Source organism: Enhydra lutris, unplaced genomic scaffold (genome assembly GCF_002288905.1).
Source record: "Enhydra lutris kenyoni isolate GAN:26980312 unplaced genomic scaffold, ASM228890v2 scaffoldscaffold9, whole genome shotgun sequence".
Lineage (NCBI taxonomy): Eukaryota > Metazoa > Chordata > Mammalia > Carnivora > Mustelidae > Enhydra > Enhydra lutris.
Window position 1 is genome coordinate 75,601,039 of NW_019154093.1, and position 18,669 is coordinate 75,619,707.

General features: G+C 52.5%; 1 protein-coding gene across 2 annotated transcripts in view; it reads right to left on the bottom strand.

Annotated features, from left to right (window-relative positions):
* Nucleotides 1-18,669, bottom strand: part of LOC111143345 (potassium voltage-gated channel subfamily D member 3) — a 200,213-nt gene that overhangs the window by 7,528 nt on the left and 174,016 nt on the right. For both annotated transcript variants that reach the window (XM_022497024.1, XM_022497025.1), the window contains exon 2: nt 2,806-2,968. In XM_022497024.1, coding sequence (XP_022352732.1) covers nt 2,806-2,968 — 163 coding nt within the window. The remainder of the gene's footprint in view (nt 1-2,805; nt 2,969-18,669) is intronic.

Here is an 18,669-nt window from a genome sequence, read left to right on the forward strand (position 1 = left end):
GTAGCCCCATGGCATGTGATACATCCAAGCCACGGGTTGCTGCCCAGCAAGAAAATGGAACGCACTATTGATACAGACAACCTGGACACATCTCCAGGAATTATGAGAAATGGAAAAAAAACAAAAACAAAGAACGAAACCCTCCAAAGGTTATGTACTACACAAATCCATTTACGTAGCATTTTTTGAAATGGAAACATTGAGTAAATGGAGGACAGGTGAACGGTTGCCAGGGCTTAGGGATGGGACAGAGGTAGGGTGGGAGAAATCCTTAGGGTGTTGGAAAGGTTCAGCACCTTGACGGAGGTGATGGAGGCATGAAGCTGCCTGGTATCAAACTTCTCTCTCTCTCTCTCTCTCTCTCTCTCTCTCACACACACACACACACACACACACACACACACACGGAATACTGGGGAAGTCTGAATAAGATTCGTGGATTGTATCAACATCCATACCCTGGTGGTGATAATTTTATAACTTACATGTGAATCTGTGCTTAGCTCAATAAAAATCCAGATGTTCCCTTCTCTCTGTCCACAGCTAGACCTCCTCAGTTAATCTTCAATTCACTTGGCTTCGAGAACCCAGCCTCTGAAGTAAATAATCGTGGAGTTCGTTTTGGTAACAACCCCAAGCAAACCAGTCATGAAGGGAAAGGATGACAACTTTTTAAGCCTTTCCTTTACAGTGGAGGCCGGGGAGTGGAGTTTACCTTCACAGCTGGGCTGACTAGCTCCTGAGTATGTGGTCTGGGCTGAGAACTAGCAGCTTCCCAGACCTCCTTCCTGTCCCAGCTCTCCACTGTCACTAACCCTCCTGTACCTGCCTTCCTCGCTTCACACACTCAGCACTCAGCACTGGAAATGGTGGTATTCTTGCATTCTTTTTTTTTTTTTTTCTTGCCTCTCAGAAGAAGTCCAAGGTGAAAGAGACCAAGCCAGCAACCTTGAGGAGAGACAGTATCCAGTCGAGGTGAAAACACTGTAAATATTTACTCTGATTTCAAAGGGAGAGGGACGAGGGTGGGAGGGAGGCAGAGGGAGGGAGAGTCAGTCTTAGTAGCTGGAAGGAAGGATACACCAAGGCTGATCCCTCCTGCTCTACAATCATACAAGATGGATGAGCCTTTTAAAGTCCCAGCCGGAAATGACCACTGTTCTGTTCCTTGCAGGGCGAACCAGCAGGGGATGCGATGCTCTTGAGAGGTAGGTGAGGGTATGGGCACAGAGGGAAAGGTAGCTGTGGGAGCAGCTGAAAGCCCAGCCTCCCTGGGGATTCCTTTGACCCTCCCCCACTGGACCAAACCCCCCTGTCAGCCTAGCCCCTGGGGAGTGTGGCTGTAGGACCCTTGGTCCTTTCTCGAGGACAGAATAATGAATTAAGACATTGTCTGATATTGTCCAACACTGACCAGCTGACTCGAACAGGAAACGAGATAAAGACTTCTATTTCAGAGCCAGAAGATCGGTCTAAGGCAGGCTGGCAACATTATAGAGCCAGGTCAAGATAAGTCAAAAGATAGCTCAGCATGGGCTGAAGAGGTGATCACAAGGTCACGCAAAAGGGACTGTGTTGGAGGTGGGAACTGATTGGGTTCATTATGTAACTGCATAACATATATTATGAAGAAATATTATATATAAATTGCCAGATGTTTCAGAGCTAATGTTCATGAACGTAGTGACATCATTTCAGACAGCATATACAGATGTGTTCTGAAATTCTGGATTCCTCTGATATGTCAAGGAGGCCCAGCTACTTGGTGTTCCCCCTGTAAATGGGAGGACAGTAGCAGGGGTCGTCATGGGAGGAAACCACCAGCCGCGCACCCAGGGCCTGACACTCCACAGGTGCGGGAAGTTTGTGGAGTGAATGAATGGCAGAAAGAATAAAATAAGGACATGAAATCTCCGCCCCCGGTAAGGACTCTCTCAGCAAGCCCTCCACCCACCCCCCACGCCCCGCTACCCAGAAAAGATCTGAGTGCGCCCCCTGGAGGTTGAGCGGCTGCTGAAGGGGTACCTGTTTCAGGCCAGGTCAGAAGAGAAATGGAAAACAGCCCCCATGGTCCTCCCCCTTCCTGATAGGAAGCTGGTGAAAGTCCCGACCCCAGAACCTTCACCGGCAGATGCCCTAAGAATGCACCAAAGCCTTCAGGCGTTCTTCCTCGTACCGCCGGCCAGTGGGGGTGCCTGCCTTCAGAAGCAGCATACACTGGACATCACCACAGACTTCTCTCAGGACCAACGGCTCTTCTCCTGCTCATCTGGGCCTGAACCCCAAACACCCCGAAGTGACCAAAGCCCATTTTGCCATTTGTCCTGGAGCTCAGCAGCTCCAGAATGCTCTCCTTTCAGAGTATTTGCTTTCTGTCTCAGCACACTTCTGTTTTCTCTGTATGTTCTGTATGGGCTAGCAGAGGGTTTTGGAGAGCACTTACGTGCCCCAGTAAGCTCCTGGCAGGCACAGGAAGGGGTCCGGGGCACTGAGTGTTGGTGGCTGAGGTCTTGAAGGGGAAAGCCAGGGGGCAAGGAAATTGCACAGAACATCCAGGAGGGAGAGAGTCAGCTTACGGGTGATGGATGGCTCACCGCACTTGGCAGCTGAACGGGGCTTGGAGCTGGAATGTGGGACACTGGTGGGTAGGAAGGGACATGAAGCTGCCTTACCTTCCAAAGCCAGAGGGTGTCTGGGTAGAGATCTGCCCTGGAGGTCCAGGCCTGGTGACCTGACCGTGACCGTGGTATAAAGCCCAAAGCAGAGGGCCAGGCCCCTGTCTGAGCCGCCCAGGCTGAGGCTTACCTTTTGTGCCCTGCGTTTATCGGCTCTCTGATTCTGGTGGTAAATCCGGCTGAAGTTGGAAACAATCACAGGGACCGGCAGGGCAATGACCAGGACGCCACTCAGGGAACAGATGGAGCCAAAAATTTTCCCTGCAATTGTTTTGGGCACCATATCTCCATATCTGAGAGAGAGAGAGAGAGAAACAAGTGTGAGGAAGAGGGGTCCCTTGGGAGACAAGCCTGGCTTCCCTGCCCATCACCCACCCACCCATCTATCCATCCATCCATTAATCCCTTCATTCAACCATAGTTTGAAGTGCCTGTCGTGTGCCTACTGTGACCTGGGAGGGAACAAAACAGATAAGATCCCTTCGTTCCCAGGGGCAACCACCCACAAGGAGAAGACCATGAGAAAATAAGGGAACACATAAAAACACTGACTTGTCGTTACTTCTGTGAAGAGGAGAGAGATAGGTGATGTGCCAAGCAGGGGCAACACGGCCAGGAACAGCCTCTCTGAGGAACTGACACTTCAGCCGAGATGTAAAAGTAAAGGATCAGGCCACACACCTCACTTGGGGAAGAGTGTGCCCGGCAGAGGGAACAGAAACGCAGAGGCCTTGAGGGAGGGGGGAGCATGGGCGGCTCTGGGAATGACTGCAGGCCCGCTGGTGGGGGTGCGGGGGTGGAGGGTCGCTACAAAAGGAGGTCGTGGCCACCCCACAGAGTGTGGATTTTGTGCCAAGCGCTACAAGTCACCAAGGATGAGTAGTAGGAAGAAAAGCAGCACAATCTCGTTTATGTTCATACAAATAACAAATAATAAACCCACCCTCTACTCACGCGGAGACTTCTCATGCACAAAGCCCTTCTGCACGCTTACCTCCCACCAGCTCCACGGACGCTGTGGACTTTCTGTCCTCAGCCTAACTGTGCAGACGAGGGAAGTGAGGCTCACAGGCAGGGGGCTGCCCACGTTGGGGCAGAGGCTGGGATTAAAACCTGTTCCTCTTGCTTTTGTCTGTTTTCTACCAAGCACACTGTCTCAGAGGGCAGCCGTGCGCTCCTGAACTCAGCACCCCCACAAGCTGCGAAGCCACTGGGGGACAGTGCCGGTTCCTCTCAGAGCTCCAAGAAGCTCTCCTAAGTGCTTCACAGCCTGGTGGCTGCCCCCGGGGACCAGCTGGGCCTGGCTACTGCTCAGCCCCGGGAAGGCAGGCCAGGGCCTCCCTCCTCCAATCAATAAGGGACTCTCCACAGTGGTGAAGCCTTTAGCCTCTTCTTTATTGAGATAAATTAAAGGCTTTATTAGGCAAAGAGCTGTGATGACTCTTTTGGCCAAAGCCAGAAATTCCATCTCCCCTCCCCCCACCCCACCCTCTGCCAGGTGGAGAAGGACCAGGAATTGCTGGAAATAGCGAGGCTCAGAGTCCCTTGTCCTGAGGGGACCTAGGGGTCCTGAGGACTCAGAGGAGAAGGGGAGGGGATAGGGCGGATCTCCTCAGGAGTGTGACATCCTCCCCTCCTACGCACCTAAGGGCTCTGTGGACAACCTGCCAGCCAATGACACATATTTGGTGAGTGAATGAGTGACCTCATTTAAGCCTCTTGACACCCCGTGAATTAGGCTCCTCTTTTGCGAACGCTCTGCCCTCTCCTTCGGTGTCTTGGCCCCTTGTCCTGGCTTCAAGCTCTCTCTGTCAGGCCACTGACGCTAAGGCCTGAGGCCACTCTTTGTGGGAACCCCAACATTAGACTGGCCTCTCTGCCATGCCGCTCAGGAGGGGCCTCGGAGAGTGTGGTCGAGACCCTGGCTTCTGGACTCAGGTGACATGGGTTCCAGCCCCACCCAGCTCATCATCACACCACCGCACAACCTCAGGGGAATGTGACTTTGGGCCTCAGCCTCTTTGTCTGTCAAGGGGAGAGAGGACGAGTAACCCGGACCATGATCCTTTGGTGACACGTGCAGCTCCGTAAGCCATCCACAGCCGTTACTCAGGCCCAGGCATCCCAGAAACCATGGTCTCTGGGGCCGGGAAACTCTAAAAACACAGCTGCTTGTCCCACGTTCAACTAATCCCGATGAGGAAGGAAAGGGGGTTGCCCCTAGAGGCAAATGATGCTAGCTGGGATTTTCGGGGATGCGACTGAAAGGTGGACATCGAGCTCATGGCCGTGGGTGGAAACGAAGCACGGCAGACGTGTGTCAGCACCGTGTCAGAAAGGCTACATTTTGGGGGTGATGGAGGCTGGTGAAAAATGCTAAGGGCACACAGAAAGGTGGTTTTATCCCCTGGAAGAAAGAGTGAGGAGTAGACGGTCTGCACAGATGGTTTGCTGGTGACAGATGACAGAGCCAAAGCAGGACAGCCCAAATCCCGTGCGCTCTCTGCCTTCCCTCCACAGAAGAACAGGCTTTATCTGGGAAAGGCTGAGGCAAATGTGGGGCGAAAGGATGCGGAGCTCGAGGGAGAGGAGGGGAGAGCGGGCGAGTGGCCAGCTGTCTTCACTGGAGGCTCCTCACAGCCCACCTGGAGCCCACCCCAGGAGACAGGAGGGAGGCACAGATGGAGTTGTAGAGCCTTGCCCATGACAACTGAGAAATCATGGCGCAGCGCAGAAATACCCAGAGACTGGAGGTCCCAAACCGCTGTGTTGATATTTTTGAAGACGGGGAAAGGAAGTCTGAGAAGCCACAGACCAACAGGCTTGGCACCCTCAATTCTGCCATCCAACTGCTGGCAGAAATTCGAGAGCAGATTATTAAGCGGACAGCTTGCAAACGCTTGGAGAATGAGCCGGATTGCTCACTAGGCACGCATCTGGCCAAATTAACCTTATTTCTCATTTCGGGAGGGTTTGCTGGCTGGTGGATCAGGGGACGGCTGTATCGTGATCTTCGCAAGGTGTGTTCTTGTCCCAGTTTTTCATACCCTTGACAAGCTGGAGGAATGGGCGTGGATGGCAGCGCTGTCAGGAGGGGCTAAACAGGCACCTCCAGCCTTCTGGCGCTTTCCAAAGATGACCAGCAGCGGTCCGAGGCCAGCGAAGGAAGTTCGTGGTTTTCGTGCCAGAAGGGTCTCCTTTAGCGAAAGGGTAAATAAGTAAACGGAATAAAGAACGGATTGAGAGCTCAGTCTCCAGTGGTGTGTTCCAGAATTTCTCAACAACTTACATAAAGCCAGAGGGAGGCAGCATGGCCTAATGATTGAGAGAGGAGACTGGAGATAGGTCCCAGGTTGATCCCTGGCCCCACATTACTTACTGGTTAAGTGACCTTGGGAAAGTTATTTAAGCAGAGTCTCTACCAATATAAAATAGGTTTTATATACCTAACTTACAGGGTTGTTGTAATAATTAATGAGATGATTCAGAAGAGGCACTTAATGCTATCTCTGGATACATGTAAATTCTCTACAAATAGCCAGTGTGGTGGGCACCTATTATTTTTTCTGCTAATGGCTTAGCCATCTAGCAACTGTGCCTCCCCGCCATCACGAGGGAAACTCTGCCCAGAGGAGCTGGTTCTCAGAGGGGATGCCGTATTCTTACAAACCTTGCCCTCTCCCCTGCTCCCACCAGGCACGGTTAACAGGTTCAGAAGGAGGCACCTGACTCACGCTGGGTCAGGGACCGTCTGTCCTGGATTCATTTGTGAACAACTTTACTGACCTATAACTTATATACCATATAATTCATCCATTTAAATCCTACAATTCAATGTTTTAAAAAAGATTTTATTTAAAAAGATTTTATTATAAAAAAAGATTTTATTAATTTATTAAAGAGAGAGAACATATGAGCAGGGGGGTGGGGAGGGGCAGAGGGAGAGGGAGAAGCAGACTCCCTGCTGAGCAGGGAGCCCGATGCTGGATCCCAGGACCCCAGGATTATAACCTCAGCCAAAGGCAGGCGTTCAACCGACTGAGCCACCCAGGCGCCCACAGTTCAGTGTTTTTCAGTGTATTTCCTCAGTTGTGCTACCATCACGACAGTCTGATTTTAGAACATTTTCATCACCTCCACTCCCCCCCCCCCAAAAAACCCACACCCATCAGCAGTGGGGGGATCAGCCCATCCCCTCACCCCTCAGCACCAGACCACCACTAGACTACTGTCCGTCTCTACGGACTTCCTTTTTCTGGACATTTCATGTCAATGGATCCCACAGTTGTGGCCTTCTGTGTCTGCCTTCTTCACGTAACAGAACGTGCTAGGGCTTCAGGTTCGTCCCTGTGGTAGCAGGGGACACTATTTCAAGCCTTCTTATTGCTGAATAATGTCCCATCGTACGGATGTCCCGTTCTTTCTTTCCCCCCGAATCCGTTTAGGGCCACTTGAGTCGTTCCTGCTCTGGGGCTCTGACGAATCCATTCTGCTCTGAAGATCCGCGTGTGCGTTTTTGCGCGGAGAGGTTTTCCTTGCTCTCGGAGTCCCAAGGTAGCCGCGTACTTCACAGCGTAGGGGACTGTGGAACTGTTTTCGGGAAAGCGGCTGCCGCACCTCGCGTTTCCACCAGCGCTAAATCAGGGCTCCGCTCCCTCCATATGTTCACCGACACTTGTTACTATTTGTCTTTTGATTCTAGCCATCCTAGTGGGTGGGAAGTGGTATCTCACTGTGGGTTTGGATTTGCATTTCTCCTGCAGGCTACTCATCGCAAGCAACGTCCTCCCTCCCCTGGAGTGCTACCTTTGAGATGAGACCGATCTCTTCCTCTTCACGGAGGGCTGCCGCGCCGTAACAGAAGGGCATGGGCTGTGGGTGGGGGTGGGCCTAGGACAGGTGGACGCGGAGCAAGAGGTGAGACGTGGAAAAAGAAAGTCTGATGGAGCCTGAGTTCCCGCCCTGACTGTGAGGGCCAGCTTTACCCTCGCCTTCCCTGTGGCTTAGCTGTTCAGTCTCTCTCCTGATTCTGCACACCAACAAATTATTGTTTTCGGTTTTAACCTCCTTCCGCTTGGATCCCATGATAATAAGATGATGGTGATGGTGTTGATTGGGCTACTGCTGATCATTATTATCTTTAAGGTTAATTTCCTCCCTTAGAGTCTAGCTGCTATATATTATCCTATTTTCAGTTTCAGGCACACGTCATAGAGATTCGATATTTTTATACATGACACATTGATCCCGTAAGTGTGGTTGCCGCCTGACACTACACGGATGTGATGATATTGGCTATTCTCTACGCTGGATATTACATCCCTGTGACTTCTTTATTCCAAAACCAGAGGTTTGTACCTCTTCCTCCCCTTCATCTATCCCACGTATTTCATCCGTTAGGATACTTTGGTAATCAACAGTTTTTCCCTTAACTATGAGTCTGTTCCTGTGGTGTTTTGTTTGTTCGTTTGTTTTGTTTGTTTTTTTTAGATTCCACATTTAAGCGAAATCACACGCTGTTTGCCTTTCTCTGTTTGCTGCTGATTATTTTTAAGCGAGCTCTTCAAATTTCTAAATGACAGCGCTACTATGAATTGAGGTCTTTTGGAGTCAAAAGGATTTTAACAGGTTGTAATCACGGGTGAAACCAGCCAGATTAATTTTAACAAAGATGAATGACAACACCAGCATTTTCATTCAAGTAATCAATGACTTGTATAGCTGATGGGAAAAGCCAGCTTAAAAGCCATCCGTGTTAAAAATCACCAGGGAAATTTAACTTCAACACAGCCACCAGCGGAAGGCAGCTGCTAAAAAGCGAAGACCACCGTAGACTGGACAGATGAGAGTACAGAGCCCAGAAAGAAGGAGTCGGTGTTTATACTTGCCCCTTGGGAAAACCACTTCCAGGCTGCTGTGTGGAGTTCGAGGCACTATATATTCTTCAGGACATTAATTAACTGGGTCGTGTCCAGAGAAGGGAGGTTGAGCTGGTGACTTGCCTGGAACCCCTCTCATAGGGGAAACAATCAAAGGACCAGGAACAGGGGCACCTGGGTGGCTCAGTGGGTTAAAGCCTCTGCCTTCGACTCAGGTCATGATCTCAGGGTCCTGGGATTGAGCCCCACGTCTGGGGAGCCTGCTTCCCTTCCTCTCTCTCTGCCTGCTTGTGATGTCTGTCTGTCAAATGAATAAACAAAATCTTAAAAAAAAATTAAGGGAAAAAAAAAAAAAGGACCAGGAACATTGGGCCTGAAGAAGAAGGGGTGGGGAATGGAAGGGTGGATGGGAATAATGTACGGGAGCCTGTGTGGGGAACTTTATCCGCATCTGTGTGTCTCACAGTAACCTTATCCTTAGGGACGTGGAGCCCATGTCCAGAGAGGACAGCCAAGTGTTTAAGGTCCTCAAGTAGTGAGGGGCAGAACTGGCTGGTTAAAGCCCGGTGGGTCTGTTCCCACTGCCCCGCTCCGTCCTTCACATCCAGCTCCTTGAGGGCCGGTGGGGGGATGGGGCAAGGATGGTCGTGGGGAAGGGCTCTGGGGAGGCAGCTGGAGCTCACCCACTTCTCTGCCTCTGGCTACCTCGGTGGCAGAGGTCCCGTGCAGCGGTTAAGAGTGTGGACTCCGAGGCAAATCCTGGTTCTGCCACTTGTTAGGCGGGTGACTTGGAGCCTGTCACTTAACTTCTTCCACTACGTTTCCTGGGACTGATAAAATACACTTCACAGGGCTGCTGTGAGGAGTTAGTGAGGTCCGACTTGGAACATGCTTGATTTGGGCACAGATGAAGAACCTTATTGAAGCTTATTAAACAAATCCAGGGCCCGGATGAGTGGGCCTTCTAGACTGGGGGTCAGCAAAAGCCTCCTCCCCAGACTTCTCCCTTCTACTCTTGTTCCCTTTTAATTCCCAAAGAACCACATTCTTAAAATGCAAATCCATGCGTGTCCTTCCCCTGCTCAAACTTTCATTAATGTTGCTGGAACGTGTGAGTTAATGAATAGAGCACACCTTGCCATGGGGTTGTAAAGCCTACATGCTTGTTATGCAGTGAACACTCATTATATAGCAGCTCATTATGACTGTAGTGCCCGTGCTGGGCAGCCGTCTTGCCCCTGGGGCCTCCCGGGTCACCTCCCCACCCCCAGGGGCAGGAGGATTGAGGTGCGGGAGCGGACAATGGTGCTCCAAGTCCTAATGGCAACTATGGCCTATTTTCTATGTGGAATTTTGAGGAAAGAAAGGGGTGAGAAAAGAAAAAAGAAAATGTCATGGCCTAGAAAAAAAAATTCAAGCCTTAGCCTTATTTCCTTTTTGTCTTCCTTTTCTCATGCAAATAAGGCCTCCCTTCCCCCCACCCTTCATCCTGGCTCTGCCAGTGGAGGAGAGGAAGGGAGGACAGCAGCCCCTCCTGGAGGGGGACTCCCAGGGACGGAGGAGCCAGGGTGCTCACACCAGACTTAGGACTCACACCCAGACCTCTCCTGGGGCCACCGTGGGGGAGCTGTCTGCCCCTGACCCGGGGGCGGGGGGCGGGGCAGGCACTCAGTGTCCCTCTGTCCACCCCTCTCTCCCAGCACATTCTCGGTAATCCACAGTGATGTCTGGGCTGTGGCAAGAGCAGGAACGCTTACCCTCCTAATATGGAAGGCTAATTAATTTGTATTAGGGTTTAGGGATAATTAAACTTTTTATCTGAACTTAAGCTGCACAAACCACCCGCCTTGTACAATTAATTGCTGCCTTCCCTTCCTCCTCCAGGTGCTGAGAGATAAGTGCAAGCCAAGCTTCCTGGTCTGATTCTGCCTTCTGCCTCTCAGGCCGGGGTGAGGCTAAGCATGGGGGGGGCGGGGAGTCCCTTCTTTACTGGAGGCCACACACTGCCCATTCAGGACCCAGCTGCTGAGAGCTCGGTCAAGATGCGTCCTTGATGAGTTCCCTCGAGGGGGACATCTCCACCTCTGCACCACACCCACTCTTGCACCTGAACTTGGCTCCCTCCTCTGCTTCCAGACCCTTGGGATTGGGGGTACAGGTGGGGGATGGAAGCTGCTGTGTGATGGTGGGGTCAGGGTGGGGATATGCCTTCTCAGAGCAGGCTGGGCACCATGGCAATTTCCAAGGACTCAGACCCCTGGGGTTACCTCCTTGTCCAGGGCAAAGGACAATGACTGACGACCCTGGAGGACACTAAAACACCAGCCTGGCTGAAGAGTTCATCTATCGACAAACCTCTGGTCAGCCTCTTTTCATGTCCAGATCCCCTCCCATGGAGTAGAATTGCTGTAACTTTTTTTTTTTTTTTTTTTTTTTTTTTAGCTCTTATGTCATGTTGGGTACTATAATACATGATCTCATTTGCTTCTTCCAGCAATCCTACGAAATCGATACAATTATTATGCCCATTTTCCTGATGAGGAAACTGAGGCACAGAGTGGTTAAGTAATATGCCCAAGGTCACTTGAGTAGCCAGTGGCAAAACCAGATCTCTTAAATTCCAAAGTCCCTACACATAACTACTAGTTCCTATAGCCCAAAGCCATGGTCCTGGAGGAGCCAACATGGTGGGCGGAAGTCTGGTTCGAGAGCGAGGGTGGGGGAGGGCCCTTCAGAGCTGACTACATCTACACCAGGAGCCTAGCCATACCCCTTCAAGGGACGTTAGCCCTGTGCTCCTGGTATTCAAGGAGGGGGGACTTGGAAAACCAAATGAAAGCCTCACGTCGCTTTTCCTTTCTACCACATGTCTCTATCCCCCTAAAAAATCAACCCCCATCCCTGGTCGTATTCCTGCAGCCAGGCACTCTCCTGGCTTCAACCAGTGGTGAGCAGGAGCCAGAAGGATGGGTTGGCATTTGGAGCCTTGAGTTTCCTCTGAAGATCCCATCTGGGGGTGGATCCAGAGGAGGGAACTGAGACCCAGAGCGGGAGGACCTCACTAATAACAATCGCAGTAACAATCCACTAATAGTCTATTTTCATTAACATCAATACGCACCATTCGAGCTTCCTAACAACCTTACACGGTATCATTAGCCCCATTTTTGAGGAAACTGCTGCTGGGAGGGGCTGAGCACCATGTACAGGGTCATCTGCTTGGCCAGGCCAGTGTGTCAGCCTTGTGAGACTTCAGAATGCCCTGCGCATTGTGTTTGCTCCACACACACCCAAACCCGCACGGACACACGCGTTTCCACCCATCCCTCTGGACTGATCGATTCATCAAACACCTGCTGGGTGTTTACCCTGTGTCCCTCCCTTTGCTAGTGCTGGAGATTCAAAGCTAAATAGACAGGCATGTGCCCTGAGCTCACGGTCTCAGGGGGGGACAGACAAGTAAATTTCTATGGTGGTTCAATGTCATACTGGTACACGGGGAATGCCCACAGGCTCCTGTGTGAGCAAGAAGGAGGGGGCTCTACATGAGGCTGGGGGGAGGGGCGGGGGTGGCCAGAGCACCTCCCTGAGGTGGTGGCCCAGGCTGCCTGTTGGAGCTGTGGGTCAGTAAGTCTTGCCGAAGGAATAGAAGAGAGTACTGGCGGCAGGGAGGGGCCGATCGGAGGGAGATGAGGCTGGAGAAGTGGTCCCCCGAAAGGTCCTTGCGAGGACTTTGACCTTTCTCCTGAAAGCCACGGAACCAGGTGAAGGATTCTAAGTGTGGGAGGGAAGAATCAAATGCTCATCTTTGAAAGATCACCCTGAGCACAGAGGGGAGGATGGGCTGGATGGAGATGGGGGCAGAGGTAAGGGAAACAAATGAAGAGGCTACTGACCCAGTCCAGGCAGGGAATGGCGAGGCCTGAACCAGAGCAGGGGCAGGAGATCTGGAAAGAGGGTCCGGGAGGCAGGATGGAGGAAGTAGAGTCTGCTGGACTTGGCTGGTCCCTGGCGCCCTGTGAGAGTGCACAGAAGGGAGGAACCTAGGGAGGCGCTCGGGCAAGCTGTGTGTGCGTCTGCAGCCAAGCTCCCACTGGGCCCTTCTTCCCACCGTCTACACTCTTGCTCCCTGAACTTGCCCGTGCTCCCACAGGCCGTGGGCTCCTCCATGGCCGCAAGCCTTTTGCCCGGCCCTTCCCTCTGCTGGAAAGGGTTCTCTTTCTCTTTCCCAGGCAATAGCTACTCATCTTTCCAGATGTTCAGATGTCACCTCTCTTAGCAGCCCTCCCTCACCCCCCAAATGGAGTATCACTTGTCCTGCTCTGTGTCCATTTCCATCAGAACATTTACTCCTCCCTGCAGAAACACACCCCCAGAAACAGCTGTTTTCCCCATTTCCATGAGTGCACTCTGAGCACAGGGCTCTCTGTGTCTGCGTCCCTGGTGCCTGGCACGCGGCGTGATGCATAGTAGGGACACAGTAGTTCAGAGGGAGTAAGAGCAGAAGGAGCCACTCTGGTGTATGCTACACGGACTGGACTGGACCCCTGGGACTGGGTCCTTCTGGAATCAGACCACAAGCTCCAGGAAGGGAGAGGCTGCATTCTCGGTACCTAGAATCATCCCTGGCACATGACGTACACTTGGGATGTTTGTTGAACGAGCGAGTGAACTATAAACAGATTTAGCAATGGAACTGCTGACTCTAGCAGACAACATCATCAGGGAACCCTTCTGCAGCAAAACATCTAAATCCGGAATAAAATATACTTTCTGGTACATTGCTGGATTCATGTGCTGGCAGGGGAAATCCATGTTACCCCCAATAAAAAGGGACAAACCCTAGGGGGAATTCACCACTGGGAAGAGAGAGCAGGAAGCAGAGGGCAGAACACGGTTGCTCTGAGCGCACGTGCTGATAGCAGCTGGCAGAGCTGTGACCTGTCACCTAACCCTGAACCTTGGGTCAACAACAGAAAAAGAACTCTCAGAGTCTTCAAGTGAGGTCAATCTCCGCATGTGGGCTAAAGTGCTCCGAAGAAGGTCGAGCTACCTGGCTTCTGGAAAAACCCGATTTAAGCCCAGTCCAGAGGAAAACACCCTTAACCCTGACCTTCAGGATTCCTAGAGATTAAGATCATATAAATATAAGTTTGCTTAAAAAAAAAAAAAAAGAATCCTAAAGAAGCAAGCAACTGTGAATGAGAATCAACAGAAAGAAATCAATAATAGATTGAGGTGCTCCTCCCTGCCCACCCCCCCCGCAAGAACTTCAGATACTGAAACTGATGGGCACAGAGAGTTATGTACGAAATGGTTTTACGAAGTAAAGGGTGGAAATAAAGGCGTCACAAAGACGAGCTGGCAACAGGACACTATCGGAAATCATCAGGTGCCTGTGGAAAAGAACCACGTGGAGTTTCTAGAAGCGAAAAAATTAAACGCTGAGGTTAATTATGACTGAAATCAACAGCTTATCCCTCATGGGCTCAGCCTCTGGAACAGACCGCCACTTCTCAGTCTCACCCTTGAAGACTGGTCACTCACGTGGTCACCCAGTCCCTGACTCTGTCCCTATCCCGATAGGCAAGAGGGTGGTGAGGACCACGGAGCTGCCCACAATGGCCACTGCGTCATCAAGAGAGGCCACCACTCGGGGCGCCTGGGTGGCTCAGTGGGTTAAAGTTCCTGCCTTTGGCTCAGGTCGTGATCCCGGGGTCCTAGGATCGAGCCCCGCATCGGGCTCTCTGCTCAGCAGGGAGGCTGCTTCCTCCTCTCTCTCTGCCTACTTGTGATCTCTGTCTGTCAAATAAATAAATAAAATCTTTAAAAAAAAAAAAAAAAAGAGAGGCCACCACTGAAGTCATGTCCCAGTGCTGAATGGAGCTTGCTTCTGGTACAGACACAAACCCTTTTGCTCTCACGGCTCCCAGGAAAGGCACAGTGGCACGGGCGAGTACATCGAGGATAAACAGACGACAAAATAAAGACAAGAACCCAATGTTCTAACTAGACAGGAACAGTGCCAACCAGCCAGCCAGCCACCTTCGTGTAAAAACCAGGAAGGGAGATGTAATCTCATTCACTGCTGGTCTCCTGTCAATGGGAAAATACGCAAATGAAAACTAGGATTTGGTTATTTCTGGGGATATTTCCTATATACCGCCCCTCAGCTGTTCCCTGTTCTCTGAATAGGCTCGCTCCCAGCATGGTCTGCAAGGTCACGTGTCCTTTGGAGGGAAGAAGTGGAAGGGCTGGGGCCCTGGGGACCGTGAAGCCATCCGTCCTTGACTGGACCTGGCCTGGGGTCTGGAGAGGGCACAGAGGCCTTGGTCTGGGGCACCCGGGGCCACGAGTCACACTGGCATGTCCAAAGTCCCAGCCCCAATCTCAACTGGCATGCTATTCTGGAAAGTGGACCTCGCTCAGCCATTCTCCCCAGCCTTAGCCCCCAGGACACCTGTCCCCATTTACCCCCTCTGCACTCTCAGGAGGAGAGTTGACGTGAAGGGGTCATGAGGAACAGCACACATGTCTGGTCCAGCCCCGGTGCTCCCTCAGAGACCTCGTCCCGCAGGCCCGCGCCATCTGCTTCTCTTTCTCCATATGTTCCTTACAGCAGTCCTTCTCCCCGGGGCAGCTTGTCGGCCTTCTGCCGCCCTGGGCAGGAAGGAGCTGCCTCAACTACAAAGTGGAGCATGACAGGCCAGGACAAGCCTCTGGTGAGCGCCAGCACGGGCACAGACTGCGGAAGGCGTGGGCGGGGACCCTGGGAGAGAGAGGGAAGGGCCCAGAAGGTCTGTACAGCCAAGGTGGTAGTGTGGCCTGGGGCAGACACCAGATGGCGCCACGGAAGGGGCTGGAGCAATGAGGTCAAAGTCCACACAGGGACCAGGGAGGCGGGGCAGAAGCTGGGGTGGGGAGGTGGTAAGGGGGACGAAGTCTTGGGGAGCGAGTATTTATTGCTGGTGGGGACCCTCTCTGGAGGTCACGCTTGCTTCCGCTAGCTTAGCTATTCTCCTATAGCTGCAGCCGGAACGGTGGTAGAGGCAGGGACAGGCCAGAGGGGATCGGGCAGGAGACAAGCACTGCAGGGCTGACGGGAGTCTTGGCCCCAGGCCCCAACAGGTGGAGGGGCTAAGCGATGAGGCCCCTGGACCCTGTATATGGCCACCGGGTGTCCCCACTTGCCCCAGCACAGCTGCACTGGCCAGAGGGTAAAGTAAGTCTGCTCCAGCGGCCCCTCCCCTCCAGCCTGTACTATCCAGAGCTGCCCTCCCTCATCTTGGGGGTTTTCGGTCCCCTCCTCACCCACCCCACCCTCTAAGGACCAGGAGGTGGATCCCACTTCCAGTAGGCCTTATCAGAACTGTAATCTATCCCCAGGGTCTCTGGGTCTCAGGGTGGCACAGGAGTCCTCTCCGTGGTGGCCTTCCCACCCGCTGGGGATCTCCTCTGCACAGGCTCTGGAGTCAGACAGACCTTCGCTTCCGGCCCTGCTCTTCCTACTCCGCTAAGACCTTAGGCAACCACGAGCTTCCTCAGTTTCCTCATCTGACCACTGGCATAGCAACGAGCCTCCCCCCACCCGCTGTAGGGTTGTTAGGAAAGTCGCGTCTCTAACAGCTCTTTGTAAACTATGAAATGAGCTTTGCTATAAATAATTGTATAGTTTATAGTTAGTACATGCATGTAAACCACAGTTATCCACACATATATAACTAGTTATAATTACTTAACTATGCATAACGAGTTGTAAACAGCTCTACCCGAGAGCTTAGTCACCCTTCTTCAGGAAACAATCTGGGTCATGGTTGGACTCCTCACGTTGTCAGTTTACCCATAACTTATCCCTGTAAGGCCCGGTTCTGCTATGGGAGCCACAGAGTCGGTCTGTCCTTCTGCCGGCCCGACAGCCCTCCTCCGAGCCCCTAAGTCGGGCTGTGGCTCCCCATTTCATTTGGCCCGCGCTGGAGGTCACTGCCCCACACCTGCCTCGTGCCCCATCCCTGGCAGACCCCAGGTGTGCGAGAACACAGGTCCCTTGTGAACCTCGTGTCACTGTCATGAAGACGGGGTCTCTCCCTTGGGTGTCACCTCAGCACTGGGGCCACATGGACAGGCTGCGGGCTGTATAGAGGGACTGTATTGATGGAGACTAGACTCAGACTTCATTTCTATGGCAGCTCTCGCCTAGAGCCTGGAGCGTCACTAAATCCCTGGGTCCCCCAAGACGTTTAGCCATTACCTCTAACCTCATCTCAGGCACTTAAAATCCTGCTCCGGGGCCTGCGGCCAATTTCATGTTTCTGCCGAGCTGTGGAAAACCCCGAAGAAGCCTTCGGCATCCTCCATGCAGCAGGCCCCGGGCTCAGCGCTGCTGCGGTCCAGTTTGAGGCAGCTCCCTCTGTTCGCTGAGCCTTGATCATCCCCCTGACGTGTTTCTTTTGCTTTGGAAGGTGGAAATGAGCTGCGGGCTGGGCTCTGTCTTGCCTGACCCCACCTGAGGTGGCTGGGGAAGGAAGGGGTGAGGAAGCCGTGGTCGTCCCCACCTGCAAACCACCCCCCCCTTCTCAGGAAGTGCCTGGCCTCCCATGCCTGCCTGGAAGGGAAGGAGCCCAGCCTTTCTGGCCTCCATCGCTAGCCTCTGTGTCTCAGAACTGCTGCCTCTTTCTCTCTCTCAGCATCCACTTGTGGTTCAATGCCTCTCGGTGTGACACCCTAGAACAGCCCTCTCCTGCTACATACCAGCCTGTCTGCTCTCTGCCCTCACCCCTGCGTGTCTCCCCATGCTAGCCAGTGACAGCAGGGGCCCTGCCAGCCCAGGTCACCTCCCCTAGTACCCCCCTACACTGCCTGCCAGGTAGCGGGCTCTTCACAGAGTTGGTGAAGAAAGGGATGTTTCCCTGCTTCTCTTTTAGGCTCTGCCTCCTTTGGAGCCTTATGTCCAGGCTGTTCCAGGTAGCCCTGCCTGGGCTGAGGTCTGCCAGGAACAGGAACGATAGTCTTGGGGTGGGTTAAAGGTGGTTCTTGGGGCCGCTGGTTGTATGTGCATTTGGGTCCACCCAAATGGACACACCACTTCCTCCTCACCCCTCCAGAGGAATACTCGGGCTTCATTACCACCCGCGTGCTTGAGCCAGGTCAGAGTTGGAAGAAACTTCAAATACTGTAAGTTCCGCGAATATCAAAGAATTTATGGGTGAAATGACTCATATCAGGAATTTGCCTTACAATACTCCAGGAATAAGATGAAGCCAGGTTGGTAAGTTCATGGGGCTTCATTGACCCCTTCCTACTTTTGTGTACACTTCAGATTTTCCATAATAAAATGTTAAAAACAATTTAGTTAGAAGAAGAGCCATCTTCTCCAACCCCCTCATTCTCTGCGATGTCAGAAGCCACTGCTCATTTCTCCCATATGACAAACAGCCCTGCAAAATCCCTTGTTGCCTCTTTAATGTTTTATGGAGAGTGGGGCTTGTGTTGTTAACTTGATTCTTGCCTCTAGGGCAGGGCTGTGTCTGCTCTTCTGGATCCTTCTACAGAGCTTAAACGGGGCTGGGCCAATTGAAAATACTCAATAAACACTGATGACAGGAGCTGCCCAGCCCTCATCCCTTGGGCCAAGGCCTTCTTCATATCCCCACGTCCTTGGCGTGTTGCTCCTTCTCCATGCTCACCCCATCCTAGCTCCTCTCTGGCTTTGGCCAAGATGACGGGGGATGCTTTGGGCAAGGGCTCCCCTCTTTCCGTGGTAATCAGAGCCTTCCCTCTCCCCTGGCAGCATGCTGTCTGTCTGGGCTGTTCATATTTAATTTAACTAGATTTGAATGGAGGGAGGCTCGTGGGCTTGGACGCTACATCTCCCAGACTCCCCTAAACCCCAAAGTGACTGCCCACACATTGTCTTCTAATGGAACCTCTACTCTGGACCCTCCCTTTAGAATGTTTCTGCCCTGTGCCCTTCAATTCACCTTCAGAGGTGTGGGCTCAGCGGGTGCTACAGCTGCAGGGGAGGGGACACTCCGGCCAGGGCCATGGCTCCGCGTGCCCCCCCCCCCCACCGTGGGAAGCCTCTGTGGGAAACACAAGCGCCCCCAAGTGAAGGCCAT